Source organism: Excalfactoria chinensis, chromosome 9 (assembly GCF_039878825.1).
Source record: "Excalfactoria chinensis isolate bCotChi1 chromosome 9, bCotChi1.hap2, whole genome shotgun sequence".
NCBI lineage: Eukaryota > Metazoa > Chordata > Aves > Galliformes > Phasianidae > Excalfactoria > Excalfactoria chinensis.
The window spans coordinates 19,208,885-19,223,737 of NC_092833.1; the positions used below are offsets into that span (position 1 = coordinate 19,208,885).

Consider the following 14,853-nt stretch of genomic DNA (forward strand, 5'->3'; position numbering starts at 1 on the left):
AACCAAGGTCTCAGAACATCTCTGCGTGTAAGCAGGAACTGCTCAATATATAACCCAAGGATGACACACAAAATACACAGAAAAAGAGAGAAAGAAAAAGAAAACACACATAGAGGTAAGGAAATTTAACCCAGTTGAAAGCCAAAGGAAAATGACCAGAAGCCTGGAATAGCTGGGCACAGGTCTTGGCTTGTAGTGCCAGCTTTCACAGAGCCATCGCACGGTAGCCAACAGGACGATGTCTGGCTCACAGCAGTGTTTGCCCATCTCTGACCACAGCTCACACCAGACACAAGCCATGAAGCCACTGCGCCTTCTAACAGGATGACCTGCATTGACTTTTGAGACACTGTGATGCTGGCCAAGTGTTTCCAACCCTTATTTACTTACAAGCAAACAATGAAAATGGTGTTACTTCTTGCCATAGGCACACAGTAATATATCACTCGTCTGCTGGAGCAGAGAGAAGCATGGAAGCACGAGATGTGGTCTAGCCTTTCAGATCTGGAGAGTGTTTATCTGTTTGTTTATTAGCCGCTCTGTAATTAGCATCATCATTTTCCACTCGGTAAGCTAAGAAGCACAAACAGAACCTAAGATGCTGGCAGGGAGCCACAGCTGCCAGCCAAGGGAAACGCATCTCACCCGGACTCACGGTGCTGCCCACCCCCAACAGCCTGTGCTTTCGCCTCCTCCCCTGCACTGAACTCATCGGAGGGGCTGCACTGTCATCCAGCATGTTGTGAGTATCTGCAAGTCTCTGAGAACTTGTAAGCTGCTTTTATCCAGGAAAAAAATGGCATCTGTGAAGCACGCAGGAAACAGCAGCTTGACTGTGGCTGTTCTGATTCTCAAACACCTTGAACAGAAATGATAGTGCTCAGAGGGAAACGTGCTTGTGAACAAACACGGCAGCGAGCGGCTCCTTCCTCCCCCACCTCTCGTTTACCAGAAGAGCCAACTTCTGCTCAGGATCCCTATGGCTGGGCAGGAATGTGAGGGGAGCTGAAGGAAATTCTGAACCCAGGAAATTTCCATCTTGAGCCCAATGCCTTCAGTGAGTGGCTGATGACCACCTGCACACATGGTGACAGGAGCCATGCTGCAGGAGGAGGCGCCAGCCCAGCCTCACCAGCACCCACAGCTGCCCAGGATGCCACTGAGCCCGGCTGCCTTCCTGAGCCCTGAGCATGTGTGCAAAGAGCTCTCTGCTGTGGGACAGTGTGATTCAGTAGCCTGGAACACGTGTGCCAGCTGAATTAACAACTGAGTACATCAGTCTTGAAAATAAGTATTTAAAATTCTAACCAGAACAAATCATATTCCAAGATTAGATGCTAACATCACGCAGTTATTTTTTCATGGGACAGCTCATTCCAAGAGAGAGAGAGCCAACCATATAAAGCTCTGCAGTCAGGAAGAACAAATGGCAGCACGGTGGCAGTGCAGAGAGCAGAAGCCACGCGCTACTTGCAGCGTGCCAGCTGCTGGGAGGTAAAGTCTTCCCAGTCTGCTCTACATTTTTCTAATCAATAAAACACATAACAATGATTTACTGTTCACAAAAGATATGGGCTGATTTGTCATTCGTACCCCAAATCTAGATAGCTCAGATTAAACAGCCACTACACAGGACGGCACTGCCACATTCCCTACACGTTAAACTACTGAATCCACATTTGCCGCGGGGAAAAAGAAGGAGGAGGAGCAACCCCTGCCCACAGCAGGCACTGCACATGTGTGGGAGAGGCACGGAGCTGCAGAGTGGCTGCACTGGGACAGGATCCTGGTCACAGCAGAACTGTATAGCTTGAGGGGAGAAGGAGGCTCAGGGAGCTGCACGGTGAGGGCAGGGCCATGGGAAGGCCTGCTAGGGAGGCTGGGGATGGGGGCAGAGTGGGAGGGACAGCCCTCCTTCAAGGACAAGGGCATCACTAAGATACACGGCCAGCTGAGGTAAATGCAATCACAGCAGAGAACCTGCCAGATGCTGCAGGCCAGTATATCAGGAAATGAGAGGGAATTTGTCTAATTTCACATATTTTTGCAGACTTTTTTCTAACTGTGATCACATCTCCCTGTTGCGTGGAGAAGTGAGTCCCAGCAGCTCAGCATCTCTGAACTGTACAGACAGAACACGCTGCCAGTAGAGGGCCAGGCCTGCAGGAAGTGGTTCACCTGCTGCAGTCCCTTCCCCTCCCCATGGCTGCAAGTTTAATTTCTGAGCCCAGTGTGGTTTATTCAGGAGTTTATCTGACAGCATTTTATTTTAATCCCTTTCCAGTAAGTCTCCTTGGTGAAATATGGAGCTGGCTGAGAGAATTCTCTTCTTATAGAGGATGACATGCCTGCTCAGGGAGGCTGCCTCTCCTGCAACTTGAATGCACCCCAAGGAGCTCTTTCTTTTGACACACCAACTCCATCAGGAAGTGCTGTGACCCTGCAGGAGGGCACCTGTGTGGATGTGATGCCCAGGAATAGCGGTGCCAGGCAGCTCACAGCCCGCTGCTTGCCTCGATGACACCACCGAGCAAAAGGCACTCATGGCCCCATCAGCAGACACATGCCCTATCACTGCAGATGCCTAGGCAGGTATAAAGGCACTACCATTACAGCTGGCTGCATTCTAAAACAGATCCCCACCACTGCTCCCACCACACGCAGGGACCACCTCCACAATATCAGCTCACCCCACAACCTTGGACACGTGTGGTGGGTACCTGCAAGCTGCTGGGTGCTGCTTCACATCTGCACTGGCACCTAGGGCACCACACACAGCAGCACATAGTGTCGCACCGCCTGCTGGAGTGTCACCCACCTGCACCACGCAGCACCACGAGTGCATGGCATGGTGCTGGCCCTGAGCACAAGGCCAATATGGTACCAAGGACATGTCCCAGAGTTTCGAATCAGAGATATTCAGGACAAGGGGGAGGGGGAGCCAGCGAGGACCAGCGCTTGCCAGGGCCGCAGCAAAGGAGCACACAGAGGCGCCGGGCAATGCCAGCAGCATGTGCCCAGAGCAAGAACATGGCAGAGCTGGAAGCGGCTCCTGGCCAGCAGCTGCAGCAGGCTCTGCACCCGTGCCCATTAGCAGCTGCTGCACACACATTAATGCGGCCTTCGGACGCTCTCTATGCTCCACTTCCCTTTGGGTGGCAGGGCCAGGAGCAGAGCTGCAAGCACGGCACGGGGCTGCGCGCTTTCCCTGCCCTCAGCCAAGGCAGGGTACCATCAGCTGAAGTGATGCTTGCGGTTTGCTTTGCCAGAGAACTACATTCTCCCCAGCACACGCAGTGACTGGCACTGCGGGAGCAGCTACCATCGGGCTCCTACCTCCAGCCTGTCCGTCCTCATCAGCTTCTGTGCAGCAGCAGCAGCGGCAGCAGGCACCGGGACACCAGGGTTGCCCGTCACCAGCATAGGCGCACTGGGCAGGATCTCCGCCGGCACCAGCCCTGGGGACACGGGCCCCAGGTAGGGGTTGAAGGCAGCCGAGGCATTGGTGGCTAGGCTGGGCGCAACGGAGAACATGGGCTGCAAGCAGAACAGAGACACACGCGTAAGTATGGGCACCTGCCACGCTGCCACCCAGCGCTTGTGGGCACAGGACTGGTCTGCAGGTCTTGGAGGAACGCAGCCAAAGCGTGTGCAGGTGTCTGGTGCTGCTGAGAAGGAACCGGCACAAGGGCTGCGGCACACGGCAAGCTGCAGGATCGAGCGCTGCAGCAAGGATCGGGACCTGCCACCACACTGAGTGCAGGGCACGGTGCTGGCATGGCCAGTCAGACCCTGCCCAGCTCTTTGTCTCCATGGCCAAATAAAGCAGCTGCTCAAGGCGTTTCCATTTTTCTTCCGAAGAAATTTTTAGAAGGAAAAACAACGGGGTTAATGCAACCTTTTTCTGTTTCCTATCTATGTAGGCCAGCCAGCACAGAGCACCACATGGCTTTGAGTTCCTGAGGAAATGACCCAATTGTTTGCAAGCAACGACAAACTGTCTGAAACACTGCACAAAAACATATGCAAAGGTTATTGGAGAAAGAAAGCCTGATATGTCCATAAACAAGAGGGCTCTCTTCAATGTACCTGCTTTTTCATCCATGGGAACGAGATAGAAATACATACATTTTACAAGAAACAAAATAATATTAAACATGCTATTAACTATACTTTTCATTACTGTGTTACCACCTATGCAATAATGAACCTATTGGTAGGATGACAGGAAAATATTTTAAGCAATGGCTTGCATCGACTGCTGCATGTTGGCTGTTCAGCTTCTTCACAGCCCCAGTGAGAACATGCTGGCACCAGTACGGCATCACTGTGCTCCAGTCAGGGAAGAAAAACAAAACTTTGCAGTTGAAAACTTATGGGGAGGCAGCTCTGGAGTTAACGCCCTCACAGCACGGTGTAGCCTCACTGGTGCTTGCACAGCAGCACGGCCTCAACTCAGTCCCTCACTTTGGTGATGCGTTCAGTTGTGTTGAAGGACGCTCAAAGGAGCACAGAGAACGCCCTGTCTTCCCACACTGTGCTAACTGCAACCAAAGGCATTTTACTGTGAAGATCCCTCCACAGCATTTCTGATTTTCCCAGACACGCACACTTTTTCTTCAAACAGGTGGCATAAAGCTCTGTGGGAGAACAGCAGTTGTACTAAACAAACCAAACAGGACACTGAGTGCAGGAGGGCCATTCTCTGCATCTGTCCCCCTGCTGCCAGCCCCAAGGCCGCAGGCTGAGCTCCATGCATGGCTCACAATCTGAGCTCTGCCCTGCAGCATGCGGCCAAACTGGAGTCCAGCACAGAGCACCCGGAGGGCTCTCCCAAATGGGTGGATTACAGCCAGCATGAATCTTCCCCAGAATTTCCCACAGCATATGAAATCACAAAGGCAATGGCTGTCTACTACAATCAAACACACATCGCTCACATTCTACCAATTAAGAAATACGTTACAAAAAAGAGAATTAAATTAACAAGCAAAACAACGTAGTTTCAGGCAAGGAGGAATCAAGTAGCACAAAGACATGCAGCCCAGCTCTGGATTTCCCCACTGGTTCCTGATGTGCGTGGGCTCCTACAGCCACCCCCCTCCAGCACTCACTGCCCCGGCCCCAAGCACATACCACGGGCTGCAGCGGGGCTCCAGGCATCATGGCATTGGCAAGCTGCATCTGCTGGGCCAGCATGGCCATGTTCTTCTGCTGGATCAGGTTATTGCGGCCATTGATCTCCAGCTGTGTTTTTAAGTGCGGTGGCGGGTGAAGGTACTTGCAGTTCTCCCTTGAACATCGCCCCTGAGGAAGAGGAGGAATGCAAGAAGCTTAGGCAGGCAGAGGCACATCTCCTAGGGAGCCCCGTCAGCCCAACCCAGCCAACCACAGCCCCAGCTCCTTCCAGGGGCAGCCAGGAGCAACCTCACAGCTCTGCTACCAGCTGCCTAAACCACGCATTTCTGCAGAGCAGCCCTAATAAAATGCTGCTGCTGCTTGAAACCAGGCAATCAGCAATGGCTGTAAAGCAAAGCATGCACATCATTGACATGGATGCATTTTCCCCCACGACAGCAGCACACAGTGGATCTGGAAGAGGCTCACCCGGCGCTGGCCCCACACTGAGCAGCACTGGGCCGCCGTGCAGCACGGGGGTCACCGGGTGGCACTGGGGCCACCACAGCCATCTCACAGAGCCAGGACAGCTGGGCCACCTGCACCCACAGTGCACCCACAGTGCAGATGCACTTCACGCACTGCCTGCAGGGTGACAGAGCGGCCTCAGCTTTCACCAATGAGAAGACAATGCAGTAACAAAAGAAAAACGTTAGAAAGGAAGAGAATCCACTTCTGGAAAAACAGATCCTCCAAATTACAATTCTTTTCCTCTACTCATTCCTCTCTGAAACAAATCCAAGCAGGAACAGTGACAAGGCAAAAGACAGCCGTACGTTCAGTAAAAAAAAACTAGAACATTTTTATCCGGTAACAAATCAATTCAGTGCAGTTTGATTTATCCCACAGTTCAGCTCAGAACGCAGACTGTGCTCTCGCTGCAGCAGCTGCCAGCAGCCTGCACTGCTCTCTGCCCTGCAGCCCAGGCACCCAGCCCCAGCCTCCGACAGCACGATCTCATGGCTTGCCTGCTGGCTCTGTCCAAGCCCTGCACAGAAGATGCAGCTGATGCACAGGGCAGCAGCTCTGGCTCACAGCAGTGAGGATACACACCATATTTCTGGGAAGGCATATCCGGGTCAGCACAGCACAGTGCTGAATGCCACATCTCCCCAGGTCAGGCCATAGAATGGCCTGGGTCGAAAAGCACCTCAAGGATCATCTGGTTTCAACCTCCTCCTGTGGGCAGGGTTGCCAACCACTAGATTAGGCTGGTTGCCCCATTGATGTTTCTGGGGATGTCCCTTCCCAGCCCCAGCAGCCCCGTGCTGCCCTCTGAGCTGCACCCAGCTAAAGTGCTCTTCACAGAGCGAAAAACAGCAGTTATGAGTTGTGCTACAAAATGCAAAACCTCAGAGCACTTGAGGAGTTAAGCACGTAAAAGCATTTTTAAAATGCAGAAATAATGCAGGAAACTGTGCAGAAGCCATTGAATTCTAAGCAATAAAATAGTACCTGGAGCTACCATGCGTTATGCCTCGCCATGACTGCTGAAACGTGTGCTTGTTTCTCAAGGCACAGAACTGCAGTGCACTGTAGAGCAAAGGGACTGACTCAAAACCTGAAGTAAACTCACGTACCGGCAGCTGGCTGCTGCAGCACCCAGCAAGGTGCAGTGTGCCACATGTTTGGGGTGCAGAACGTGAGCACAGCTGCTTACAGTGCAGCCACCAAAGTGCCAGCAGGGGCCATGACGCTGCCTATGCAAAGCAGCGCACAGTGTATGGTTACAATTGTGCAGTTATAAAGTTGATGGATAAGCAGAGGTTATGTAAGAGAAAGGATAAATGCTCACCAATGTTGAGGCTTGCTGTAAAACTCCACACAGGAGCGACCTCCAGAAAGAGATGCTGCCTTAGTGGTGGTCAGCCCTTAAATGAGGTCTAGGAGAGGTGGAGCCAAGTTCCACCCCTTCCAGGAGCACAGCAGAATTACCTTCTCCTGTGCTGCCGCAGCTGACCTGCCGCTTACCTCAGGTGGTTAATCAGAGGTTCAGGCTGTGATCAACAGTTTCCTATACACACAGGTATGCAGAAGGGCTGCAGGCTGCCGGCCATGGTAGGGATAGCTGGTTCCTGCAGCACTACAATGCAAACAGGCAGGAGTGCTGACAAAGCCACCATCTGGACAGCAGGCACAGAGGAGTGCTTTGCTTTATGGTCATCACCACAAGAACAACTGAACTTAACGTGGGTTCCTGCCCATGCCCAGCCAGGCCTGCGTGCTGCAGATCACCAGGACTTGCAATTTTACGTGAGGAATTGCTTCACATTCTGTATCACTCTAGGCCAGCTGGGCATACTGTTATCTACCAGCTTTATTTCGCTTAACTTTTAGAAAAGGTTCTCTGAAGGGAAGCCGAGCTGTAGCCCTGCCTGCAGAGTACAGTCTCCCAAGCACCACGCAGCAGTCACAGCCCCGCAGCACCCGCTCCCCTTTCCAGCTCTGCAGGCCAGCAGTACCAGCACTGCCTCTTACAGAACCCTGGGATCAGTGGCACATCAGCTAACTCAGGCCGACCTCCAGCAGCACGGAATGCTTCAGACACCACGGCACACAGCAAAGCACCGCACGTGGCCCAGCACCAGGGGGATGCCCCATGCTGTCACCAAGCCCAGGTGACGCAGTGAGCCCAGCAGGCAGCGCCAAGCAGGGCCAGCAGTCACACACCATTGCCTCCAGTGCTCCTTTATGGCTCCCGCTGCTGTTTTTACAGGCGTGCTCATGGTGGCTCACTGCCCTCCTGAGTGCAGGTGCAGAGCAGTGTGGCTGCACCCTCACAGTGCATGCAGCTGCCCCAAGGAGCAGCACCCTGAGTGTGCTCACAGCACCCAGGCCTTCATGCAGTTCCCCCGGTGGTCACCTGTTGCTCAGGGGCTGCTTCTAAACTGCATCACTGCTGTAAGCGCTTTCCCACCAAAATCAGCTTTAGTGCCATCTGAAGCTCACACACAGGGCCAGGCGTGTGGGAACACCCAGAGAACCACCACCCACCCTGGGCACTCATGGCAGAAGCAGTTCTGCTCGGCAGCTCAGCAATATGTGCCACAGGTGCACCCACACAGCAGCACCCCTGGCACTCCCTGCACCCCCGCAGCAGCACTGCAGCAGCCCTGGCAGTGCAAGGCATGCAGCCTGCACACAGCCCCAGAGCAGCTCAGGGCAGCAGCCCTCACATCCCACACAACCACAGGACACCACCCGGCCCACAGAGCATCCTGCTGCCATATGGAGCAGTGCTGGAGGCTCCAGAGCTACGTGCTACTCATGCTGTAATGGCATTTTGCAGAAGCCTCGGAAGCAGGGGGGAAAGTTAAAACAAGGATCAGATTGCTCCAGTGATGATCTTCTGCACTGAAAGCACTGCTACCACATTGCACGCTCACCAGTGAAGTGACAGCAGCATCAGATGTTCGTAAAGAGGTAATGCCAAAAACCAGTTCAGTATTTGACTGCATAGCCTGCAGGGGCCCGCATGCACAGCAGGAAGGAAAGGCAAGTTTAAATAATAATAGACTGAGAGGGAAAGCAGCCACAGCAAGCCAAAACAAAGACAAGATAAGTTAATCGTTTTTTATGGCATAGGCAAACAAGGGAAGAAAAGGACATAATGAGCAAATGGTTAAACAGCAAGAAGTGAAAGGACTTAACCGTAAACTTTATGATTTAAAAGCTACTGCAGTGAACGTCTCTGTGCAGTTTGGATTTCAGTGGCAAGCAGAGAACCAGTAACCTCAGTATGTTTGATAACACCAGGGAAAGGGGAGTCAGAAGCCTTTAAGAGAAGAAAGCGTGTAAGCAGACGAGAAGGGAGGTGGGAAACAAAGGCAGGCATAGCAGGGCTACTTGGACCAGCAGGGGACTTCTACAGCACAGCACAGCTTCCCAAGCACAGAAGCAGTCCTGGACAGCACCGGCTGCACGCAGCACTCCTGCAGAGGGACCTGCAGGGAACTGCTGTGCGTGCAGACAGGCCCAGCACAGAGCACTCGGTGCAGGCTGCAAACATGGAGCCCATAGCAGGGAACATGGGCACTGGGAGCCCAAAACAGCTTGGGAAATGCAGGGGCAGGAAGAGACAAAGGGCAGTCAGAAGGCCTTAGGACACGTTGGGGCTTTGACAGAATAAAGATGTGAGGATGGAGCTGTCCTTGCTGTTCTGCTCCAGCTGCTGAATGGAGCTCACTGGGTACAGTCAGTGGCAAACAGCCGGCAGGATTTATTTTTCTACAGTCAAAGCAGCCCGAGATCTCCCAGAGCAGCGCTCCGCAGCCAGAACTCCCTCCGACTGTTTACTCTGACACCGGCACTGCCAGGCAGAGCAAGGCCTTCCCGGGAGGCAGCGGGGCTGCACCAAACCTGGGATGATAGGCAGGGGCTGGCTGAGGGCACGGCGCTCCCAGGAGTGCCAGCACATGCTTGTCCTGGCAATATTTTAAGCTACCACCCAAGCCTGCGCTGATATTACCTTGATAATGCCAGCAGGATGGGGCTGATACACTTGCCTTCTGAGCTCACTGCAGAGCCTGGAGGCTCCGTTAAGCTGTGCCTGTAACCACTTCAGAACAGCCGAGCGCTCACTCAGGTGCACCTGTTCTACAAAGCCCCTTTTCCCTTCCTGTTCAGTGCCATCACAAAGGAGGGCTCAGTTCTGCCCCGCACAGCCCTGCCCGACACCAGCCGGATTTCTAAGAAGCACGTGGGATGGTGCTGGGCTCACAGCACCACGCAGTCCCAGCAAACACCCCACCACAGCTCCTAAGTCAGAAACCAGATGTGATCCTTTGGTCCTAGGTGTGATTTATTTGTTGTATCCCGCAAACTTAGGAGTGAGCCCTGGCAAAGGGGCTTCTGTATTCAGGAGGACCAAGAAACTCTGACTTGACTTGGGTCAGCCTCAAAGGACAGAAGCCTGGCAAGCTGCCGCCGATCACAGGATGGCTCAGGCTGGAGGGGACCTCAAAGATCCTCTAGTTCCAAGCCCTGCCAACACCGGATCAGTGCCCAGGGCCCCATCCAACCTGGCCCTGAATGCCTCCAGGGATGGGGCACCCACAGCTCTCTGGGCAGCTGTGCCAGCACCTCACCGCCCTCCGAGTGAAATGTTTCTTCCCAACACCTAACCTAACTTCTCCTCTTGTAGAGTAACGCCATTCCCCTCTGTCACTATCAGACTGTGTAAAAGGCCGTTCCACTCCTGCTGGAAGTTCTTTAAGCCAACAGTCCACCATTCTCACATCACTGATGAAATAAGCTGAGGTGGCAGCAACAGGGTGCTCGCGGTGTCATCTGCAATAACAATATTGTTCGGTATTTTTAAGGCCTCTACAAAAATTGAAAAGTGTGTGCACCAGCTCTGAAACAGTGAATGAATCCCACCAAACCCAGCAGTGTTTTCCAGATCCTTACACCAGTGGGGCTCAGATTAGTGAGAACCAAAGTGTTCTGGGTGGCAGCAGCTCATACTCCACAGAACGGCCACCGGGAGCGGAGAAGCACCTGCTGACAGCAGTGCTGAGCACAGCAGCCACAGCGAACAAGCTCTGAATCCAGGTCACTCCTTTTGCCATTGCCTTCCTCTGTGCTTTTACAACTTCAGAACTGCACGGCCACAAAACGCAGCACAGGAGATGGCATCCGGCCGTGGGCAGGTCCTGCAGCACACAGCCGTCCCTGTGCAGGCATCCCCAGGGCAGCTCTTGTGGTGTCTGGGGAAGTGACCAGAACTTCAGCAATGAATCCGACTCAGGCAGATTTTTCCAGGAAAAATATGGAAAAAAAAAAAAAAGCTGTAATATGATGCTTAAAATTGGACTTCTGTTGCAAAGCAGTTTCCTGACTTGGGACCTCAAGAGCATATTTTTGTTGTGGATAGTTCAACAGGCTTTGAGGCATCCAAATTTAGGAAGAAAATCCGATGGAATTTGAACAATGCAGAGCCAGAGCTGGAGCTGAGTCAGCCACTCCAGCGCCCAACCGGAGTGCTTGGCCTCAACCTTTTTGTCTGAAAGTGACCCCAAAGCCGGCAGTCCCCGCACACACCCCTTGTCTGGGCTCCCACCTCATGTGCTGGTTTTATCTTTTTGTTGCCCTCTTTTTTTTTGTGTTCCGTTAAGAAACATAAATAAATGTAACAAGTTTTGTTATCCATATCCATGATCTGTATTATATACTTTATATATGGCCGGAGACCATTCCCCTTCCCCTGGTGTGGTCCAGAGCAAGCCCACAGGTTGGACGCCCATGATCCACACTGAGTGACCGAGGCAGTAAAAGTTGCAATGGCCCAAACGAAAAAACACTTTTTTGTAACCTACTCACTGAGCTTCCAGAGCCAGACAAACTTGGCAAAACACTTTCCTGAGTTGTTTTTGCATAACATGTAATGTTTGTGATACTGCAGCAAACATAACACAGTGAACAGAGCTTGTTTAGATTAGCGTGCGCAGAAATCTGCAAAAATCTGATAGACAACCACAAGGAGTAACTGCTGGGACTGGGCAGGGAGTTCAGTGCTGAGCTGTATTGTTTTCTCTTTGATAAAGACACTCTCCCACATTAGACGAGCTACTTAACTAAATAAAAGGAATCAAACAATACAGAGCCACCACTGCGGCCCAGCCTCAAGCCAGCAGCAAGCCTTTACCATGAACACGAGTAAGGATGTCTGCAAAGCAGCGTATTTCTTACATACCTGGCTGGGAATCCTCCCTGGCTCACAACCCAATTAACCACACTGACTTCACCTGAGCAACAGAGAAGTCTTGCTGGGCAGAGCACCCTGAAGCAACACAACACTGTAACATCACCTACAGCCATTATCCAGGGCTCACAGCTCCTGACAGAGATGATAATTATCTCCTTCATTAAGACCCAGACACTGAGGAACTTTGCCGGGGGGGGCAGAGCAGCAGCAGTGCCACTCAGAGCACCCAGCCGGGTGCACGGGCCACACCAAGCACAACAACACCCCACATGAGCTTCTGCCATCTGTGACAACGTGAGAACACCATGTGCCATAATTCTTGTTGTTTTACAATGAAAGAAGCAACACAATCCCATTTCAGTTCCCACACACAGAGCAGGCTGGCATTTCGGACCTGGGGACATTCTGAAGGTTCACCACATCCCCCCACCTGAGCCAGCACAGGTTTGAAGCTCAGATCCACACTCTGTACAAGCCCACTGCAGGCCCTGCTGCTGTAGCTGCTCCTGGGGCTGGGGCTGCAGGAAGAGACTGATGTTTCTGCTTCCCAAGTTTTGATGTTTAGGTTTACACTGAATCAAAACACCCATCCTACAAATGGCACTTTCCAAGTGCTAAGATTATTGAAGTAGTAAAAAACCAAGGGAAGGAGCTGCAAGTCCACGTGCTCAGCACCTACTGCTGGAGCCAAGATGCACAGAGCCCAGCTCAGGCCCAGCCCAAAAGCAGCACCAGCAGCACATCGTCACCTCCCTGCACCCAGGGGCACCTGGGCATCAGCCTTCCCCACACCTGGGCCTTGGTGGGAAACAGAGGCTAACTGTGTGCCCCGAGCACCAGCGTAAGCACAGCATCCAGGCACCCAAGGAACAGGGAGGGAAAGCACTGCTCTAAGATGAGCATCCCACTGCTGGGGACAGCACCAGCCCGCCTGCAGCCACGGTGGGAACCAATCATCATATTGCTTACGTGTCTGAGCTATTAAGAACAGCAAGTCCCTGCAGTGACTTAGCTGTTTCTGAACGAAATGCCCTCTGCTCCATCTACGCACAGAGCAATCTGTGGCCAGAGGCCTCCTGGCTGCAGCCACACCGGCTGACCCAGCCCAGCGGAGCTCATTCTGCACCGCTCCATCCCTCCTTCCCTGTGCCCAGAGAACCACATGAGCTCTCAATGCCAGCAGCAGCAGCAGATCGCCGTGCCGGCAGGACGCAGCCCTCCCTCGGGCTCCCGGGTCCGCACCCCCCCGCGACCGCTTCCCCTTAACCTCGTGCCCCCGAACAAGGCGGCGGTTACTCACCTTCAATGAATCGAAGCAGGCGATGACGCGGCCGTTTTCCACCTGGCAGCTTTTCGACGGGTGTGCAAATTTACATTCCGTGTCCGGCCGCGAGCACGTCCCTCTCTGGAACTCCCGGCACACCTCCAGCGTCAGCCACTTGGTGTCGCGGATGGGAGTGACGCTGACGGCCATCGTTGGGTCCTACGGGGTCAACGTCCAACGGAGCGGCGGGGCCGGGCGGGGCGGCTCCAGGCGGTTCCCGCTCCGTTAGGGGCACATGGGGCCGGGAGCCGAGCGGTCACCGCACGGGGGGGCCGGGGGGGAGCGGGGCGGGCTCAGCAGCCCATGGCGGGGCCGTGCGGGGCGGCCGCTGGGGGGCACGGGCGGCTCGGGGCGGGCGGGGGCGGCCGGCTGCGCTCTGCCGGGCTTTCCCGGCGAACTTTGACTGTGCCGCGCTGCGGGCAGCGCCCGTCGGTCACCGCCTGTCGGTCACGGCCCGTCGGTCAGGGCCGGCGGCAGCTCCGGGCGGCGGCACGAGCGGGGCGAAGCGGCGCGGCGTCGGGAGGGCCGTCAGGGCCGACCTGCGGGGAGAGAGGACAGCGGTGAGTGCGCCCGCCGCCACACGTGACCCGCCGCGCGACGGAGAGGCGGCCAATCGCGCGCGGCGTTGCAGCGGCACTACGGGCGGCGAGCCAATGGCGTGGGCCGTCTTATGAAAGGTCGCGCCTGTCAGACGCTCGCCGCCGCCGCGCCGGGCACAGCAACGCGGGACGCGCCGCCGCCTTCGTTCCGCGCCGCGTTCCTGCAGCCGGGATCCCAAAGCCGGGATCCCCGCTCCGTCCCGCCCGTCCCACACCCGGCGCTTCAACGGCGCCCGTACGCGCGAACCCGCGGCCGTCAGGCGCCGCCGCGCCACTTCCATGCGCCAAAGGGAGCGGACAGAAACGCCGCACAAACGCACGCCGCACAAACGCGGCGCCCCGTGTCACCCTGCCGGCAGGAGCCGGTCAGCCCGGCGAGGAAAGGACGGCGAGGCAACATTACAGAGCGCAGGCGGCTGAGAGCCCCGCTCTGTCAGCACTAAAGCCCGTCAGCTCAGAAGCCGGACGCTTCGTCCCCGCACCTGCGGCACGTTCTGTTCGGAGCTCGAGCAGCCGCTGCCCGCAGGGAACGCCGCCGGGCCGGGCCGCACGTGGGGCTGCCACACGGGGCCGAGCTTCAGCCTTCGCTCTCCGGCCGCCAGCTCCAAGCAGGGCGGTCCCGAGAGGCTGCGCCGCCTCGGAGGGAAATCGTCCGAACAAACAAACCGGAGGAAACCCCGCGCACACAATCACAGCTTTGGATTTGCACGAGCTGTGCTCCCGTTACTCTGAAATCCTACTGTGATGTTCCAAGCCAACAAAGGAGCCGCCAGCGAGCCTCAAATCCTGAAGGTTACTATCACCTCTGAGACACCAGCAGACACACGAGGTGTCACTTTGGGGATGTCTGCACTCAGCTGGGGAACACCGCAACAGATCCAGAGCCGTGAGGGCAGCATGGATGCACACCTCTGTGCTTTACCTGCAGGCTGTCCTTACTGCAGGAGCACTTCACCCACACCTGCCATGAGAAGCTGCCTCTTTTGTTTTCCCCCAGATGTTTTGCCGCTTGCTCTGGGAATGCTGCAACATTGCTTTGACCGAAG

At 54.7% G+C, this 14,853-nt stretch overlaps 1 protein-coding gene across 9 annotated transcripts in view; it reads right to left on the reverse strand.

The window, feature by feature from the left end:
- Window positions 1–14,853, reverse strand: part of MBNL1 (muscleblind like splicing regulator 1) — a 44,234-nt gene that overhangs the window by 14,713 nt on the left and 14,668 nt on the right. For all 9 annotated transcript variants that reach the window (XM_072343929.1, XM_072343938.1, XM_072343928.1 and 6 more), the window contains exons 2-4: window positions 13,185–13,747; window positions 5,137–5,307; window positions 3,337–3,537 (exon numbers count right to left, since the gene is read on the reverse strand). In XM_072343929.1, coding sequence (XP_072200030.1) covers window positions 3,337–3,537; window positions 5,137–5,307; window positions 13,185–13,358 — 546 coding nt within the window. In that variant the 5' untranslated portion in view covers window positions 13,359–13,747. The remainder of the gene's footprint in view (window positions 1–3,336; window positions 3,538–5,136; window positions 5,308–13,184; window positions 13,748–14,853) is intronic.